Raw genomic sequence first — 21563 nt, 5'->3', positions numbered from 1 at the left:
AAATGACAGCCTGACAGCTGACAGTTCAGGGTTAATAAAAATGGAGCGCTACACGAAAGAACAACGCGTTTTCATTGTTGAGCAATATTTTAAAAATTTATCATTATCATAAATTTTTATCACCATTAATATCGGATCTTTTACTTTTTACTACTTTCCAGAATAACTCTACCTAGCAACACCGAACTATCTTGACGTTTGGATTTGTCAAAATCTGTCTCTTCTTTGTTATCAAACATTGGGCGATTCGTGTGTGTTTTTCGCTTGTACATTTGCAGAAACTTTAATAACATAAATGGAAAACTTGAAAGCGGCACTCGCTTGGATAGACAATGTCTCCATCAGGAAGAATGAAAATATGGTGGAAATTATTGAACAGTTCGTGCAGGACGTGATTGACTTTAGTTCCCAATACGGCAGTGACATTAGTGTTTCTTATAGTGCCTTGAACCTTTGCGGTAAACCGTCTGTCTTCCCAGACTATGGAGACTTTCCACAGGCGTGTGTTACGGTAATACCATACCCATAACATTATAATTAAATTATTAAATGAAATTGTCACATAAATAGAGCAAAATTATGGCAATTTGCCAGACCAGACAATTGGATGTCAAAAAGAAATATTGTTTTTGTCACGATGTTTTTGAATATTCGAAAAGAATGATTTTAAATTTCGAATGTTACAGTATTTTTATTTACAAAATTTGTCTTGTAGAGTACCATACCTTCTATAACTTTGCACTTTTTTGTACTCATTACCTAAATAATAGTGAAATGTACAAGCAATGTTTGTTCTGGACTTGCGGATGTTAATATTAACATTTATATCTCTAAAATAAATACATTTATACCTAAATAGTGTCGTTGTCTTTGCTTTTGAATTTGAAATAAGCCATTAAACAAAATATGTCAAAGGAAAATGAATTGATACTTTCACACAATGATGCTTTTCGGTGTTCAGAATTATTCAGTTCCCTGGGGATATGCGATAAACTTGAGTTGTGCAGTTTGCAATTTTGTAAGGAATTGTGGGTGTATTCAATTTATCAAATAGTACCAAATCTCCAGTTTTTATACATTTTAAATTTGTGATCACAATTGAAATAATCCATAGATTCTATCGAAATGATATTATAGATATCAGTAGCTTTCTTGTGTTATTCCTACATTAAATATGAAGAAACAAATCAATTTAAGTACCTAGTGGCACTGATTGCATTTGACTATTGAATCTTTGCCACTGCATAATAAATATAATCAACAACGAATGATTTAAAAAAATATCTCAAATTTGGTTTCAGAGAACATATGGAAAATGGTGGACAGAAGCTCCTTCAGGGACTGAAGATTATCAACCAGAAAACAATGGACCTATCCCAAGTCATGACTTTGTGGGTTAGTTGGTATTTGTAGCTATAAATGACAAACTAACATATTATAATATTGTTGTGCATCGTGGTACAATTAAGCCATCCGTGCCCCACTTAATCACGACATAATTAACTAAGTGATATGTAAGTGAAGCCTTTTTGCTAATATTGGTGATCAATATTTGTGATTTTTATATCAAGGTACCAACTTACTAATATATTTTTAATATGTACGTTTTTGATGAGTATTAAATTATCTTAACACCCGAAATTACGCTATTTTTGCTAGTGATTTGGAAGTCAAATCATAAAGCTTGGTTAACAACTATCGTTTTTGAGGACTGGTTTAGTCACCACTTCATACCCGAAGTCGAACTTTATTGCAAGTCTAAACAGATTCCATTTAAAGTAATGCTTGCTACGAAGAAATTCTGCACGAAAAAAGAAGGCATTGTGTCGTCAGACGAATTTGTTAAGATTTTATTAGCCATCGATATCGAAATAACTTTCTTACGTAACCCATTTATTTTTTTAATATTTTGTACGTATTAATTATATACAAAGAACTGCAATTTTATTAAATATTTTTTTTCTAAACTAGTATTTTTTTTAGTTCTTGGTCCCAATTAAACAAAATCTGACTTACACAAGTTCGACTTAAGCGATTTTCGTCAGACTCACCTATCGTGTAACTTCGGGGTATTACTGTATTCAATAACAAATGTTACAATCTTGATCAAACTTCATTGATTAAAAAAAATAGTCACTTTTGGTAGATAGTTCAAATTTGCATTATTTAATTTAAAGGTATATTACTTAAATCCCATAATTTTTTTTAATGTGTGTTGATTTATATCGTCACTGTTCTGGCAGAAGACACTTATTCGAAAAAATGACATATTGAGTTAGTTATACCAAAATGTTCCTTATTACAAACTTTACCGTCTGGAAACCTTCTTAATAAATAAACAGTCTTTATTTTAAAGTCATCCTTTTTACGATTACTTATAAACTCACATGATAGACCATTTCAAACATTTTAACAACTTCAAAGTCAAATTACTCAAAACTAGTATTCTCCAGTTAGTGTGTTCTACCAGAACAGAGACGATATTATCTATGCATAACATGAGTCAATTATTATAAGTCCGCAAGATAATAATTTGTCCACCTATTAAAACATGCCGTAATAATATTATATTACCTACCACTAACAATAATAATTATTATGGAAGATTGAGATTTCAAATCAACGTATATCTTATCGACCACGTATGTATTCCTTAGTTAGATTATTCATGTTGGTTATTAGGTACCTACCACATATCAGTGGCGAAGAAAAATGAAAATGTCTAAAATACGAAAGTCTATATTTATTTTGTGGGTCAACAATTTTGTGTACCCGCACATGAGTTCAATCTAACGTACTGAGATTAGTGAGTAGTTTATCACCTTGTTTATTCAATGCAACTTAAATCTGTGGTACAATAATCTATCACATCATTTTCACAACAGCGCAAATTAGTTGCGCAAGTTCCCCAGTCCATTGTTTAGTGTATTGTGGTGTTAGATGAAGAGTCGTTATTGTTTGGTTGTTGAGATGTGAGTTTATTTGGTTGTTACTAGAATACACTGAATACAATAATAAGGATGATGACGTGAAGATTATTATCGCGAGGTAATGATGTACTGATGAGATCGATACGATCAAGAGATTGATTATAAGAATGCACTGAGAGACTTGATTTGAGTTGAATAACAGATGTACTATGTCGAGTGAAGAACTCGTGACAATAACAATACCTACGTCTCGTGATGGACTCGATGAGTGGAGTGTTAGTTCGTAGATTGTTCTTATTATTTATATTAAATACAGTACATATGAGGCGCCGAGCGCCAAAGGAGCTCAAGCACCATTTAACAAAAGTGCTACAAAATGGCCGACAAGTTTTCAGTGAATTTATTTTTTAAATTTTAAACTTGTATGTTGAAATGGACAATTATTTTCTAAGCAAAGCAAATTTAAAAAAAAACAAAGTATTATTTGCAATAATATTTAATGAAAAATATCTACTGGATTCCAAAAAAAATGGTGTTTGAGCCTCTTTGGCATATAGAAAAATGAAAAAAGGTGGCACTTGATACTTTTTTTTGTTGCATAAGCTTCTGTGGCATTAACATTTTCAAACTCAAATAATGGCGTTAATTTAAAAAAATAAATCATTTAAAAAAATGTTTTAATGTAAGGGTTTGGATAGCAATAAAAAAACATTTTGATGTAAACAAATTTTATTATGCCAAATAAACACTGAAAAAATGGTCAAATTTGTTATGATTGTTACATGAGTTTGTTTGGCATAAAATTTGCCTTATAATATTAAATACGTTTTTGCCATTACAGCAATGATTTCAAAGCTTTTGGATTGTTTTTTTTGTAATAACCGTCTATATACCCAATATTATTAATAATACTAAATCAAATCGTTACTCCAAACTGGCCAAAATAACAAAATCATTATTCAAATTTAGCACCATCATTTTTTCTCAAGGATTCGGCTGATTTTTTAAATACTTTTTTTAGTGTATATCAATCGTAATTGGATATAAAACAAGATGAAATTAGAAATAAGAGTTATTTTCGTTCATGGAAGTAAAAGTTTAGTGGACATAATTACTAAAATGACGTTAATAACCATATTTCAAAAGTATTCTAAAATATTTTAAACAACAGCGTATGTGAATGAAAAACGGATAAAACATGTTAAACTTACCGCGATTTTCCTCATTTACAGGTTTAACACACATTGAAACTATTTTTCTAATCCTTCTTGAGCTCATTTTTAGTTTTTTTCACTGTTGAGAACGTATATTCAATAAGACAAATCTGACAGCTGTTTTGGTCTCGCGCTCTCCATAGTATAATGGCGGATAAGCTTCTGTGGCGTGCCGACATAACGACCAAAACAATTATGCCACAGAAAATAAATCTCTATTGTAAAATATCTATAATTATTTGAGCGATAAGACTTTGTGGCATGATACATATCGATTTATAGAAAAAACCTACATTCAAATGTCAAAAATCGTAAAGTTGGCGCTTGAGCTCCTTTGGCACTCGGCGCCTCATATATTACCATAGATATTGTCATTATTCTCAATCAAAACAAACGCTACTGGTCTAGTTATGATTGAGGAAACAATGACAATTATTATTGCTAATGTTTTGTTTTAATAACAAAACTTACATAATATTAAAGTGTGTCACTAATGCAGAGTAAAATCTTAACATATGGATGCGCACTAGAGAATACGAGATGTCACTGTATTTTCAGTATTGTACCTAATTATTTGCTTCAAATTATAAAATGACAATAGATTTGCAGATGTAAGATGATTTATCATTGTGATAATATTATCTTCACATATTTCTTACCCTAGGATGTCAGTCAGAAGGTATAGTAGAAGTATACAAATCAAAGAACTCAAAGAACCTTTCAACATTTGACATCATAAAATTATTGTCAATTTTGAAACAAACGAAAAATTGTATAAACCATGCAATTCTAAACGAAACCGTTATGAAACTATTTGTATGGAATCATTAGTATCTTTTAAACAAATTTACAATATAATTAATACAATTTCTATATACTATTTGACGGGAAGGTGTATAGGAATTTAATGATCTCATGCCAGGCAGAGATCGCAAATAAAACGCGTCTCTATTTGCAGATTTGAACATGGGTTGAATAGAGATATCATTTATCGCAGATATAACCATTTTTTGGAATGTTTCCGGCATGTTTGAATAAAGCTGCTGAGGTGCTCTATTAATAGTGAGAGTAACCTAGATATCAAGTATTTTGCTAGGCAACAAATGTCTTTTCGGTCTAATGAAGGTGCAACATTCCGAGGTGTTGAACTGAACATTGAAATGCAACTTGTACAAAACACTAAACATATCAGTTATCATGTATGGCTTGGTAATCTGATGCATGTCCAAAAACATGAAATATTGGACACATTTGAGTGGAATGTGTTGAACGTTATCTACGGACCTATAATGACACACATCTCTGCAACTCGTCCATTGTGTGGGCAATATAATTAGTATTTTTTCATTATTGTTAACACTCCGTTTACATGTGCATGGATTTACTGCTGACAATACGTATTATCACGGCCATAAAAAGAAAATGCACGTGTAAACACGTATTGTCATGCAGGTTGCAAGATTGCATGCATGAATCAAGAAAGTTTGGAAGCATCTGAGTTTTCAAGCGACAGTTGGGATTTTTCGATCTGCGCCTGCGCAGTAAAACGATAGTGCCGAACCTGCCGACAAAAAAACGAACTACACCGCGCAGACTCATTTTGAGGTTAACCGATTTTTACAACCTGTCAAATAGTACCATAAAATGACATCATCGCGTCTCGCTAACTCTTGAATGAGATTGGAGAGATAGTCAGCACTTTTACGTGTAAACAGTCATTGTCACGATAGTTTAAAATAAACAATATTGGTGCCAGTAAATCCATGCACGTGTACAGGCGCTATAAGTTTAATCAAATAAAACTTATTTTTCAAGATTAACGTGAAATTATTATTTAGTAACACTCTTCTCCACTGCCTCGTATTAATGTAATGATTTGATATCAACATTAGTTCTAGCCATCTAATGTATGCATACATCATTTGCTTGCTAAAACTTCATTTCGTATTCATACCATCCATTATTGTGGCAGTAAAACAAGGACATTAAATCCATGAGAATTTCTCTGTAACATAGGTATTTTGCTATCTCATTTAAGTATACCGATGTAGTTAGTGTTAGTTTGATTATCACATATAACACACGGTAAGTATATACACAAATGTTTTAATCATATTATAATGTTAGTTAAAAAGTCAGTTAAAAAAAAAATAGACGTTACCAAACAGCTGAAATGGAGATGGGCGGGGCACATTGCTCGCCGAAAGGACGGCCGCTGGACAAATGCCGTCATCCAATGGTACCCAAGGGGCACGAAACGGCCACAGGGTCGCCCTAAAAGCCACTGGATTGTCGAACTGATAAAGTTCGGCGGAAATACGTGGCAGCGAACGACACAGGACCGAGAGAGTTGGAAGAAGCTTGGGGAGGCCTTCATCTAGCAGTGGATTGACCCCGGCTAATGATGATTATAATGTAACATATTCTACATCAAAATCTATTGCTTGAATTGCCACGTCATGACTTCAGTCAGTGACGTCCCGTGAGGGTAGGCAGATTGAGCGTCGCTTGGGGGCGGCAGTTACTCAAAGGGCGGCAAATCGAGGAGAATCATTTGGTATATATAGAAATACCTACGTAAGCTGAGTACCTACTTAATAACGAAGATATCTTTTCAATTAAAAAATCAGCTCACTGGTTGGAACCAAAATGTATTGATTAACATAAAAGGGACTGGACATGACTGTATTTTTTTTGTCGGGTTTGCGATGTCTAGTTTACTTCCATTGCCCTTCGATGTCCTTGGTGACCAGAAACAACACGAGCAGGGATGATAAAAAATATTGTATAAAAAATAGGGCGGCATTATGGCCCTGCGCAGGGGCGGCATTTTGTCTAGGGACATCACTGACTTCAGTCTACGTTTTGTCAGACATCCACTTTGGCTATATATTAGTCTGGACTCAAAAATCCCCTGCCTATACAGATAGTATTCAGAATAATCATGTAATCATGAAATGTGAAAGGCAGATTGCTTTTCAAATATTTCTTCTATTACTGCCCTAGTGATAATTAGTTAATATTATTGTATGTTATATCAGTTTTTCAATGTTTTTGTTTCAGAGCTCCAGTTTCCGAAATCGGTCTATCCGACCGGAATCAAAATCTACGAGACCTACAATCCTGGAGCTGTGGTGAGATTGTGGGCAAAAGACAACAATAGCTGGACTAAACTCTGGGAAGGGGAACCCCAGAATGTTGGCCACAAGTCTAGGCTGTTTGAACCTCAGCTGAGAAAGATCAATTTTAAAACCAGGTAGGTGCTTAATAATCGATGCATTTGTAAGAATTACCGAGAAGATATTATTGACAATACCTCAAGCTGACAAAATCAGTTCTGATTACTATTAAATTATGTGGTTTAATTACAATAAATAGGTATATATTTTTTATTGAGGAGAATCTCTGGCGGTGTTCAAGAAAATGGCATCTGGAAGTCGAAGTATGCAGAGTTGTACATGCTTGATAGAGGCGAAAAGATCACGTAGCATATGAAAATGTAGTCTATGCTGGATCGGAAACGTTTATAGAATACCAGAGGAGCTACCAGCAAGGCGGGCCGGTCTATGTATGCTTATCTGAGAGCAAGAGAAGACCTGAACAGTTGAAACTGAGATGGCTAGATTGCACCACAGGAGATTTAAGAATGCTCGGCTAAAGTAACTGAAAAGTGTTAGCACTGGATCGTCCAGGATTGAAGAAGATTTTCAAAGAGGCCAAGACCTGCCAAGGATTGTAGTTCCAAAAATGATGATATATTTTTTATTAAATTTACTGAATTTCTAAAAATTCTAGAAAAATTCTTGGTCTAGATTTGAAAAATAATATGTAAATTTACCGGATTCGAACCAGTGCACCACGACTTTACAAGTAGACACTCGGCCATCGTCAGATATCAATGTCTAACGCTATTGTACGACCAGCTTCCGAGATAATTTTTGGATCTAATTATGATGTAAATTGTATTATTTCAGGACATTGCGGTTAGAACTTAATCAAACTCACCTTCCGTACTATACAGAACTGGATGCAGTATTATTAGAAGGAACCACTCATTTGGTAACTAATTCTGATCAATTAAAAAATAGCGATGCTCCGTCCAGAAAAGATAGCTTCAGTTCGATGTTATCTGAAGACGATGGGGAACCAAACGATAAACCTAAGGAAAAAGGTAATACAATTTATTGTAATATTATAAAAAGGATAATTTTTGTTTATTATGTTTTAGTGTGGTTGAATTGGTAGCCATCGACAATTTAATTTCTCTTTGTTGGTTCATGGTTGGTTGAAAGAAAGCGGCCGTAAACAATGACATATTAAATGGACAACTCACTTCATATCGGCGCACACGAGAAATTGTGCATGAAAGTCATTCACAGATGTATAGGTAGACGTCACGTGACCATATGACGTATCCATTTCCATTATGCGATACAAGCTTCGAGAATTTATAGTAATATAACCTTTATTGTAATGGCATATTAGTGTCATTACTTATTACGTTAGAAACAGATTCTAGGTTACTTACGACTTCTCGGAGATTAGACGCATGTGAGCCCAGCGCATCACAGGCGTCTGTCCAATGGTTTCTGTCATTCAATTGCATTGAATATCAATATCATAAAATGGGATTTTATCAATAATAAATAATACTGAAATAAAAGTGATATCTCATCTTTCTTGGAGTGCATAGTAGATTTTTTTTTACAATTTTTAACTAGGCACATTGGCATTTTGTAACACAATAATAACAGCGGAGTCGAAACCAGACAGTCAGAAATTTTGTATGGGCAGACCCAGCGGTGTCGCCAGACCGCTTGCAAGCAGAATGTTCATTTGAGCGTAGGATACCGATATTAAAATATGAATTTCGCCATCCGGTAGACCCGACACAAAGTGAGTGTCATTTTATTTTCTAGATGCTTCGTCCATATTAATGTCATTGGCCGTAAACTCTTTTTTATTGCGGCATGTTTTGATATTTTGTTCTAATATGAGTCCACTAGTAAGTAACCAAAGCAAAATATCAATTGCTGCCTACGCAAAGAATATTTACTTTACTATTATAGATATTTACTAATTCAACCCGGCTTGGTTACATACTATGAATGCCTCAAGAAATTATTCAAACCAACCGAATTCTGACATCCTCGAACATCCATTACAAAATTATAGCCCCAATCATAGACTAATATAATAATAGTGTACCCCGTTTACACGTACATGAATTTACTGCTGACAGTGCGTATTATCGTAGCCATAACAAGAAAACATACGTGTAAACACATATTATCGTGCAAGTTACAAGATTGCATGGATGGATCTAAAAAGTTTAGCAGCTTCTGAATTTTTACGCGATAGTTGGAACTTATGCGATATCCGCAGTAGAATGGTAGTAACGAACCTGCTGGAAAAAATAAATTACCCGCGCAGAACTTTTTGACATTGACCAATTTTCACAACCTATCAAATAGCACCATACAATGATAACAACGAATCTCGAAACTACCTTTTCTGTATTTATTGAATTAAAATTATTGTATTGCTTTGAGATAATTTATTTGGAGATTATGTCATAATAATCCAATAATTACATTATGTAGTTTGGGTTCTCATTTCATTAACACCAAAAATTCTGTCTTTTTACTTAGATCGAATATGTTACAGTGGTTTTTCCATAATTTCAAGTACAATACGGAATTATATAAATGAAATAATAAAACCGTTTCTCATTTTCAGAAGATCTTTTATCACACATTATGTCTCTGGGTCTTCACACGGAAATGATCACAGAGCACTGCAGCTTTGAGAGTACGCTGAAAGAACATCTGAGCAAGTTTTTGACTGTGGAAACAGATGTCATCGGCAATTTTCATCTATTACCTGTAAGCATGGAATAAGAATTTGGTATGTGAGGCATCTGTTTCCAAACACTGATAAGTCCATATTTGGCCAAAATCTAACAAAACCGATTTACATATTCTAAGTGATTTCAGACAATATTAATGTAATGATTGATAATTTTATTTCAAAAACTCATCAAAATTTATTTTGCTTATATTTATTGCAGTCAGCTAATAAAAATAGGTATATTGTTGTAATTTGAGAATACAATATGATGGAAAGAAAGAGACCAATAATTTAAGCTTGAAACACAAAACCATAAATATTGAATTGCAGACATATTATTATAACATAGAAGTATTTGGAAATAGGTGCTTCATAATATTATTATGTAATTGTAAGTAACAGCATTAAATATGTAACTAGAAAAAGCCTCAGAAACATATATATTAGAAAAATCCTTGGACTGAGTGGGATTTTAACACACATCTATGCATTGAACGCTTGCTAAGTGAGTACTTTAACCAAAGTTACTGATTCAAGAGTTTTATCTGTGTTATGTATTGTCAATAAAGAATCGTGAATTCATAAATTTTGTGTGTATTCAGTCTTCAATAAAAAAATAGTTATAGTCTATACCAGTACTTCTCAAACTGAGGGGCTGTGGAGCTCCTGCCAGGGAGCCGTGAAATATTTCAGTATTTGAAAAAAAAAATCATAAATGGACGATAATATTTCCCATACTTAAATTAAGACCAATATACAGTTGGATAAGAACACCACTTGCTAAATCCTTAAAATATGATCATATTACGTGGGCAGCTCAAGAAGAATTAATTGATATTAGATCAGATAATTCCCTTGAAGTCGAATTAATGGAAGAAGTCTTGCTGCATTTTGGATAAGGCGACAGCAAGAATATCCGTCAATCGCAAAACCAGCATTGTTAATCATAATTCCTTTTGCGATAACATACCTATGTGAAATAGCATTTTTATCATTACAGGTAATAAAACATAAACCCAGGTTGTGTCTTTCAACAGAGACTTTAGAGCAAACCCTGCAAATTAGCATTTCAAACATTGTAAAAGATATTCATTTATTATATAAAAATATGCAATCACACCCCTCATTAAATTATTTTTATAGGCTGTAGCCATAATAAATTTGAAGTTAATTTTTGTTGTTTTTTTTTTTTTTTTGAAAATGTTTTTATAATAATTAATGGTAAATAAAGTACTGTTGGTCAATAAAGACTAAAATTTTTATGGTGGGGGGGATTTTTTTTTTTGATTTAGGGGGCTGTGGTATGAAAAAGTTTGAGAAGCACTGGTCTATACGATACCGTAAGAAATCTGAACTACCCTATCAATTATATACTGGTTGTAACAGCTTCATTATAGAATAACTCTTGACACACTTGTGGGGTACTGACATAATACTATAAATAACTAATTTTTACCAATATGTTACTTATATCCTTTAGACATTTAACCTCAAATGTATGTAGTTAAAATTATCTATACTTGGAATCCTCATTATCTGAGTATTCGTTATCCGAGTCCCCGCAGTTACGAATTTGCAGAAAAATGCAAAAAACTATAAAAACCCAAGCGCAATAGCACACAGTTGTCAACTGTCACTTTCAATCCCACACTTCTACGCTATTTCTGTCTTGCTCACGTGTCTTTTTCTTTTCTAAACGTGTCCCAATTAAACCCATTTACTAAGTAATTTTGGTCCCCTTTTTAAGCGGATTCGCTTTAAAAGGTATTTTTTCGGTACCAATTACCCTCGGATAACGAGGACCCCCTGTACTCACGTTGCAATAAGAATGATTATTACAGATTTTCCACAGAAGTCTATTCTTGCAAAACGTGTCCACTTTTATATTGAGATTTCATATAAGGTATCCTGATAATCAATGGTAGACAAGAATCTTTTTATTAACAATAATGATGATAATTTTATTGCTTTTAATTTTTCAGGATGAGACGATAATCAAAATATTTGGCTCCCTGGATCTTCGATCGCTCAGCAGGTGTGCGCAGGTTAACAAAAAGTTCAACCGGCTCGCCCGAGATCCACTCTTGTACAGATCCATCAATCTTAAGCCGTATTGGTATTGCGTTGATCAAAAGGTAAGACGAATAATAATAAAACATAATTAATGTTACTTGCTGCTTATTTAAACCTCAGCCCGAAGTTGTTCTCTGCTAGACGGAAACTAAATAGATTTAAGTGAAGCTGAAGATAAAAGGACTTATGGATAATTATAGTGAAGCCCCAATTTTACCTTTTTTAAAGGAACTGACTGACGACAATGCTAGTAAAATAGCTTTTTAGACTTAGACTTAGAAGAGGAATCCAAAACCTTGTTAAACCTAGAAGATATTATATTTTATTCCGATATCGATTCTTTCTTTCGATAACCAGACATCGATAATCTTTCTTTCGATGACATCCCTAGTTAGTCCGATTCGTGAAGTTGCCGAATCCGTGCAGTTTTAACCTTTTCTATGCCTCACGATAGTACTATGGCAGTATCGGACAGACCGCAGATTTTTAACGACACACATTGAATGTAGAGAGAAGCATTTACTAAAATCGCTGTAATACCGATAAATTGTAGCTTAGTATTTCATAATTATTCAAACAGGTGTCACTGTGTGTTTAATTTTTAAGATTATGCAAATCAATCGACAGTGGCTAGTAATTTGAGTTTAAAGTCGTACGAGATAACTCAAGAAATTTGTATGTACGGCCTATTAATCACGGCCTCATAGAGCTAGATGACTCACTGAAGGCATAGAGCCGGTTAATATCGTGTCCGGGAACTTATACGTATGCAGTTTGCCGTATCACACTTCACCGTGAAATGTTGTATCGGAAATATATGGCCGTATATTAAAGACCGTCCATTGGGTCGTATAGTACTGACATAAAATTCATCTCTAAATAAACACAGTTCTTGTCGGTTTACAGTGTTTACACTTTACAGGAAGCCAACAGCAAACAAATTTTGAAAATAGCCGATATACTGGATTATTTTTTAGGTTAGGTTAGGTTTTCATTCTTGAATTCATGAATTTTGCCTAAATCAGCTATGAAAATTGAATTAATGTTCATATTGAATCTTTCCGATAAGAAAGCTCATGGCGAACTGTGCCACGGTGAAATGTTTTACGTACAACTTACATGTAAACGGTTAATATGGCATAATATGGTAATACCAATAGCGGCTGGTCCATTAGGTCAATTGGTCAATGACCCTCCAAAAATAAACATCTTACAATCTATGTAGGTTATAATCTAAGATGTAGGTACAATGTATTATAATAATTATCGGCTAACACGTCAAGGCGAGACGCACACGGACGAACGAACTGTGTGTATAAAATTCAAACAAAATGAATCCGCTCGGTCGCTATAATTTGGGCATTTGGAAATATGCCGGAATAAAATATTTCTACCTATTTCTCTTTCTCTCTCATTTTCCATATGTGAAATGGAGAAAACACACATTTCGCCAGTCTTTTTTTTAATTTGTTTTTACGATGCATAGGCAAGATTTTCGTCATTGTCCCAGAAAGAGATAACAATACATTTTTCAGTGTGTTAAAGGAAACAGGTATAAAACGTTGTTCTGTTATTAATTATTATTGCCTCGCGATTTCATCGAGCATGTATTATATTACCTACTAAGCATGAGCATGTATTATATTACCTACCAAACATGGTTTCAACCGTATTATTTTTTATATTTTTATTATTTCAAACTTCCTATTGTTGTCTGAAAGTTTCATATTATGCAATGTCATTGTTTGTTTTGTAATATTATAGTACTCAACCAAAAATAGCTTTTTAGTTTAGTTTAAATACAACCTTTGACTAAAACGCATCGACTGCATTCATTGTATTAAACAGTTAAACCATTGTATAAAAGTTACCCTTTAAAATGTAATCTGCTATATTAATCGTAAAAGTTACCTTCTAATAAAATCAGTGGAAATATAAAAAGTGTTTATATATACATGATCCCGCCATTTCATAACAGTACACAACACTTTTTCTGATAGTGATAGCTTAATGAAAAAGCTACGGAGTTTTTATTAAATATTTTTGATTGTTTGATGTGAAAATAGACATTTTTTTAAGGTTAAGTAGGTATCTATCTTTTTAATCTAACTATCTAACAATTTATATCACTTCTTTTATAATGTATAAAAAGCCAATTTGCTATACGTCTTTTAAGTGTACAACGAAAAGGCAAATTAAAATAATATAAAACTGACCTACCAAATCATCGAGCATAGAGCCGCCAATGGGTAATACGCTCAACTTTTTACTTGTTATGCTTTAAATGATACATGGTGCACTGTTATTTGTTTGTATGTAAGTAGTGAACTCACCACTCTTTAATATGCGTAAAAATAACGTAAATGAATGATTATTAAAACAATGATAATTAATTATTATTGGTATAAGAGATGGTACATTTTTTCCAGGTATTAAACATGATAGCTTCGCGTGCCACCTACCTTCAAAAGTTGGATCTATCGTGGTGCGGTAATCTAGAAGTTATAGATACATTTGATTTCACTGAGTAAGTTTACATCATGACATAATTATATTATTTGAGGAAATGGATTTAAGTAAAATTGCGGTGTTTTTTTGAACAGTAACGTGTCAGCTGATAATATGTATTTGTTTTTTTTAATGTGTGTTTGAGAGAGGTGCAAAGGGCAGAGGTAGGCTGAGGAGATATCACGTAAATAGTGCACATTAAACTTTGTCAGTTATACCTATTTGTTTTCGCTATATTAAGAATGCAAATTACGGATGGTGTTGGTTAGTTTTTAAAATCCATGTCCCTCTAATAAGGCCTGATAATCGGCAGTTTACTTCTACGAACTAGGCCAACCTGGGTGTAGTATCTTCTTTTTATCGCGCCATCCCCTAACAGAGGTCGGCCACCATCAGGGAGATCTTTGTTTTATCATTTGCACACGGAATATTTCGGTGGAGCTGCCCTGATACTAATCACAGAGGTTCTGCACTCATAAAATGCGACGCTGTTCTTTGCTACGTTTACTATTGATCTTTCCTCATATGACAAGTTGGAGAATTCTGTACTTTAGTCCTCTGAGGCACTAGTTTTCTGGCTTCGATACTACGCAGAATTTTTCGATTGAGAACGTCAATATTTGTCAAGGAATTTTGAGGATGCATCTATACAGCCACATCTTGAAAGCCTCGACTCTTCATGACATTTACTTCACTGATCATTATAATAAAATTATAAGGTGTTTGTTTTATTTTTTCAGATTTGTTACGCAGTGTGGGTCCACAATCACTCATCTAAGGCTGGATAGTTGCTCATTTGTCGATTACATGGGTATTAAAGAAGTGTCTTATAATTGTGAAAATTTAAAAGGTACGATAAATTATTGTTTTTTATGTTTAGTAAACGATTGGTGTTTTAATATTTAAAGTATTTCTCGACACAAAAGTAGGTTTCGTAAGATGTCACTATTTTTCGCGTTGGCTAGTAAAACTTAACCGTAAACTGGAATTGGCGAGCCATGATCTTAAACCACAAAGTATGACATGATGATGGTGTGGGCATGGTCCCCATATCCTTATGCTAGCCCCCAGGTCACGATGTTTGGCGGGCCCACTATTTATCGCCAAAGTTACGGGCAGTGTGACGCTCTACAACAGTGTTTTCCAAATGGTATTTAGCTGAACCACAGGGTTCCAGGAGGTAAAAGTAAGGGTATTCTATGTATTTTTAGCGATTTATTAATATTCTTGAATAAAATCACTTGTCTTATGGAGTTGTCAAATATCAACAGACAATAATCAAAAATTAAACTGTACAACTACATATTTTTAATGTTAATTTTATATTATAAAAATTGTTATGTATGTTTATCTAACTTATCTGGTTGACCCGCCACGCTGGGCCCCCAGGCTAGAGCCCAGTCAGCCCCCCCTCCCCCTTGTGGGGGCCATGGGTATGGGTGTCAGTTTGGCGAGTCGTGCAACCAATTACACAAAATACAATGTATTCCTATAGTAGAGCAACAGACTGAGGGCGGGCAATTCTATGGCCACATGGGACCCAGTAAAACGGCATGTTTTCAAAAAATAACGAACCAACAAATTCACTTGACACCATTTTAATTACGGTTTTCGATTCATCTTAAACATGTGAGAACATTCCTATCAATTTCTTGATAAACATTCAACAGACAATTTGATCAACACAAATGTGGGAATACGGCATAATACCCCATTGACACGTGCATGGATCTACTGCTGACAGTACATATTATCGCGGCCATAATAAAACGCGTAAACACATATTATCGTGTAAATTGCGAGATTGCATGCATGGATTAAAAAAGTTCAGAAGCTCCACATGACAATTGGACTGTGTGATAACTGCACTTGTGCAGTAGAACAATAGTGGTGAATCTGTTAGTAAAAAACTAACTACAGCAGAGACATTTTGAAGTTAACCAATTTTCACAATCTGTCAAATAGTACCATAAAATGACAACATTGCGTCTTGCTTTCTCTTGAAAAATAAGATTGGTGAGATGGTCAGCACTGTTACGGGTAAACAGTTATTATCGCGATAGTTTAAAATACACACTATTGTTGCAAGTAAATCCATGCATGTGCACAGGCGCTATAATTATATTCATAGGTTTGCACCTCAGACATTGTATTTACACAGCTGAATGCAGAACTATTCTAAATCACATTTGTAATATTTCAGAAGGGAGTTCTTTTAAACAATCTACTTCAATTATTTATATATATTATGTATAAATTTATACATCATATTTTACTAGGACCATTGATGAAAATAATGATGCATAAATGTGTCTTCATAAATAATAAATAACTTAAATGGAAGATTCAAAGAACACCTCTGTAAAATATTAAATTTCAAATGTGAGTCAGAATAGTTCTGTCATAACATGTCATGTTTTTTTTCTTTTTATAGAAATCTCACTTCGAAGCTGTAGAGGTGTAATGAACAGTGGCTTGTTTTACTTATCCTGTCTTACGAACCTGACACGGTTAGATTTATATCGAACAATGGTGGAGAAAGGCCCTCTATTGGCAATCATTCGTTCCAATAGAGGCCTACAACATATTAATTTAGGTATGTATCACCTAATCCAATGATTACCGAATAAATCGCTTTATTTTCTACAACATTAATTAATGTACATACTGAGGCAGATATTAGTTGTATTATACTAAAAATATGTTAATGTAGAACACGCACGGTGATAGTGAAGTGCGTTACATGTAAATTGTATGTATTACATTTCACCGTATCACAGTTCGCTGTGAGCTATCTTATCGGTAAGAGATGACCGTATACTATATGTCATGGTCATCTCTATAGCACCGAGATGAAAAAAATACGCGTTATTCGTGGAGCATTGCAGACAATAATGTACCTAACCTAACAAATAATCCAGTATATTAGCTATTTTCAAACATGTCGGACATAAATTTTATTTCAGTACTACATATACGACCCAAAGAGGTTGGACGGTCTTTTATACGACCATATATTTCCGATACAACATTCCACAGTGAAATGTGATACGGCGAACTGCATACGTACAAATTTCCGGACACCAGTGAAGTACCAGTGACCGGTGTAGGATGTCGATTTTTTTCTTTAGTCGGTCCATAATAAATTGTAGTTTGCATTTTTTTCTACATTCAAGTATGTCCATTTTTCTCCTGACTATTCAGATATGTTTTATATTAAAATAAATTAGTAATTTTTCACTGTTTTACTAGGTTCCTGTCGTTACGTAAACTCGATGGATGAAGTAGCCTTAGAAATCGGCAAATACTGTCAAGATCTGATCTCAATAGACTTGTGGAAGAATTACTCCTTCACCAATATAGGCGTCAGAGCTCTCACCAATTGCACCAAGCTGCAGGAAGTAGACTTTGGATGGTGGTATGTAATAATATTATTCTTACAATACAAAATTACGACTTAAAATATCTAGCTTAAAATTAATTAACATCTTTTTGTTTTGTTATAATTTCCAGTTTTCAAATCGGCGGATCCGGGGAATGGGTATCAGAGCTTGCTCAATCATGTCCCGATCTCAGGAAGTTGTTTCTCGGAGCCTTAAGAGCGATCTCGGATAAAGATCTTCGAGCCGTTGTGAAATACTGCCCTAAGTTAGAGCAGATCGATCTTTTTGGAGTTAGAGCTATTACACCTGACATCTGTGAACTGTAAGAATAAATACTTTAATGTGTATTAACTGTTAATAAAAGTAGTTGGTAAAGTATCACTAGATTAATTGTAATGTTTATTTTTTTAGATTATTGATACACTGCAAGAAGTTACGACTGTTAGATCTTAGTTTCTGTGATCAAGTATCGGACACACAGGTATGCTTCCAACACTATTAAAAGTTCACTGCCAACCCGATCACTGCCAGATATGAGATATCTCGGTAGTAGAAATAATTCGGTCAAAACAAATAATTTCAAAATAGAACACATACTGACATCTATCGGAACGTTCCTAAAACATTTTACCATATTAGTTAATAATTTTACCATAGTTTTACCATAAATTTTGTCAAGACAGTGTTACAACTGATATTTTAGAGATGTCATAGTTTTATGATTAATTCTTTTTCGCAAATTATACTTGGCCTGTTAGGTACTGTCAAGGCTTTTTTTTACGGCAGCCCAAAGGTACTGACACACCGTTCTTTCGATGCTGAGTTTTTGAAATTTGTAAGTAGTTTTTAGAGACTGAGGATGTCGATGTCAATACAATTTTAACGCTGATTGTGCCATTCTCAAACCAAATAACACTAGTTTTCTAAAAATATCGCCTTGAGATGTGTACAATTTGGACTCATTGTGTGTAACACCAAGGATATCTGTCATTATTTTTTTTGAATAGTTCACTAAATTATCACCTTTTCCTAATCTCAATAAAAAAGTGACTTCAGACAAGTTGGGGGTCATCCATAATTAATGATGTCTTACTATTTTGAGTATTCTTTGATCCCTACTCACTCTTATCATCATCACCACACTTCACCACAAAATCTTTTACCCCTCCCTGTCGTTAAAAACATACATTCATTGAAAATGTTTGATTTCAGTACTTTCATGGAATATTTTAGTATCAGTTTTGAGTTTATATTTTATTGGTTTTGTGACATCACATTTTCTACAACCCCTATCCCAATTGTTACAAATCATCACATTATAGCGCCTGTACACGTGCATGGATTTACTGACACCAATAGTATGGAAATTCAACTACCGCGATAATAACTATTTACACGTGCTGACTGTCTCGCCAATGTCATTCTTCAAGCATAAGCGAGAAGCGTTGTTGTCATTTAAGGTGCTATTTGACCGATTCTTGAATCTTGCATGATAATAAGTACTGTCAGCAGTTAATCCATGCGCGTATAAACAGGGTATCCCCCCCTTTTGGCATTTTTACTTTCAGAAAGTCAAGTGTCAATAATTACGAATAATACCAAATACAATTACTTTTTTCTATTTTCAGGTTGAAATCTGGCGAGACAACTTCCCGTCAGTTTACATAAAGAAGACTTTTGTATCGGACACGCCTAACATTGCTATAGTGATATGATAATCTCTTCTTCATGTGCCATTTCCTATTGGGGGTCTGAAACCTACAGAAGAATTCGACAAACCTCTGTATTCACACTAATCTCTGCAATTGTTGAAAACCATAAGATGTTATATCTGTCATCTGTTTTTCTTTTGACAGACGTTTGCCACAAGACCAACATAATCTGAACTCAGTAACCCTGAAAAAATTGCTTTTCTGTCCGAATACACAGATATGACTTAATCGAATGGTCATATAAAACTCACTATAAGTAGCATTCAAGTACAATCTAACATCAACTAAAGCAGTTGTGTTAGGTGAAAAGACCAAAACCAATTTCAAACAATCAATTTCTATTTCCAATTCAAAGGTTTAGGTTTGGGTTCCATTTCTAAATTAGCTATAGAGCTCTTGGGGTTCCGGGGTTTCCTAAACCTCACGACAATTCGACAACTCATCGAAATGAGTGCCATTAAATATTATATTCTGCCATATGCACTGTTATAAGAATTTCTGACTTTATAACCTTTGGAGGCAGTTCTAGTCTAAGAATTGGGTACAACACTTGATATACTGGAACTGATTAGAATATAAATGCAGCTGTAACTGCCTTTGAAAGAACAGAATGTTGTCAATTATTGTGTATAGATAGACATGCATAGGTTTATTCACCGAGTCATCATTATTTACTATAATAGGAACAAATCAGTTTGTACTACTTGTGGTAATTGTATATTGTGGTTAACATCCACTGCTTTAAATACAGGAATGCTCTGACTCTTTCTAAAAAGTACTGCAGTCGAGATTAGCTGACCCTCCTCTTACCTTCTGCCCCATTGAAGGAGAGCCTCCTGCATTTTTTTTTTATTATTCTTATCGTAAGACGATTATATGGGCCCCCACAGAGTGGAGGTTTTCTATTAACAGTATTAGGTTCATACTCACATTGAAAAACAATATGTGTATTCGCCAGACCCAGGATTCGAACCTGGAACCCCTCAACCATTGTGGACGTTGACGAGGGCCTCTGGCATGGTTGGATATTTTCCATCTTGAGGGCTTTGTATAGCTTCGTTTTGATTTTCTTCGAGAGCAGTCTTGATTCGAAGTGTCATTGTAAACTGTAGTACCCTCTGATTTAGCAGTGTAATTCTTTTACTTACTTATTGGCTGATGTCATTTTGAAGAGTGATGTATGATCTCAGATTATATGAATTCATGTAAATTATATGCCAATTATTAAATTTTTTCACTGTTAATTCTTGATGGAACGACATGTTATTAGAAATTTGTTATAAATTCTAGTAATACTGATTTCACAATAATTGTTATTATAATACACCCATGACTGGTTGCATCGTAACAGATATTTAAGAATGCTAGGATAGTTTAACAATGCAATATTTGTACATTTTTAGTTGACATAATTATTATACCAATCTGTACTCAGTGTAGATTTTGTATTTGATTGGTTCATCTTGGTTAAGCTGTATTTGTGCCATGTTTGAATTTGTGAGGTTGCATGCGTTAACTAAAAGCGTATAAATATTGTGTGTTGTTAAATTATCTGTAAACAATTCGCCACCTCAATACTACAACCAGATAACTCTGATTTAGTCATTGTTGTGAAAATTGAATTTAAACTTTACTTGATTAACATAAATCTATACTATAATTCGGTTGCGTTTGGGCATAACCTGTTAACTGCAAAATGTTGAATTTACAGGAGAGCCATTTTAAGCTTTGAATTGCCCACATAAATTTCAGTTCATTTTTTTGTTTAAAATTGAAAAAAACATAAGAATATGACAATACTTAGATTGTCAATTATTTCACTAATTAGGAAAATAAGGTCACTTATCAGTGATCAAACTATGATAAGGTCTTTGGTCATGTTTTGACCAAACT

General features: G+C 33.9%; 1 protein-coding gene across 1 annotated transcript; it reads left to right on the top strand.

Annotated features, from left to right (window-relative positions):
- Positions 1–196: 196 nt before the first annotated feature.
- Positions 197–21335, top strand: Fbxl4 (F box and leucine-rich-repeat gene 4). Its single transcript, XM_085945006.1, has 13 exons — positions 197–511; positions 1302–1395; positions 7208–7400; positions 8119–8315; positions 9884–10029; positions 11977–12129; positions 14497–14594; positions 15316–15425; positions 17010–17171; positions 17828–17993; positions 18089–18280; positions 18370–18439; positions 19587–21335. The coding sequence occupies exons 1-13, from the start codon at positions 296–298 to the stop codon at positions 19671–19673; spliced, it is 1884 nt and encodes a 627-aa protein (XP_085801132.1). The 5' UTR covers positions 197–295; the 3' UTR covers positions 19674–21335.
- The last annotated feature ends 228 nt before the right edge of the window (positions 21336–21563 follow it).

The sequence above is a fragment of the Rhyacophila brunnea genome, unplaced genomic scaffold, assembly GCF_057557595.1.
Source record: "Rhyacophila brunnea isolate RB1 unplaced genomic scaffold, BYU_Rbru_1.0 scaffold_17, whole genome shotgun sequence".
NCBI classification, from domain to species: domain Eukaryota; kingdom Metazoa; phylum Arthropoda; class Insecta; order Trichoptera; family Rhyacophilidae; genus Rhyacophila; species Rhyacophila brunnea.
Note: the sequence above shows the minus strand (reverse complement) of the source record. Positions and strands in the feature narration are given on the sequence as shown.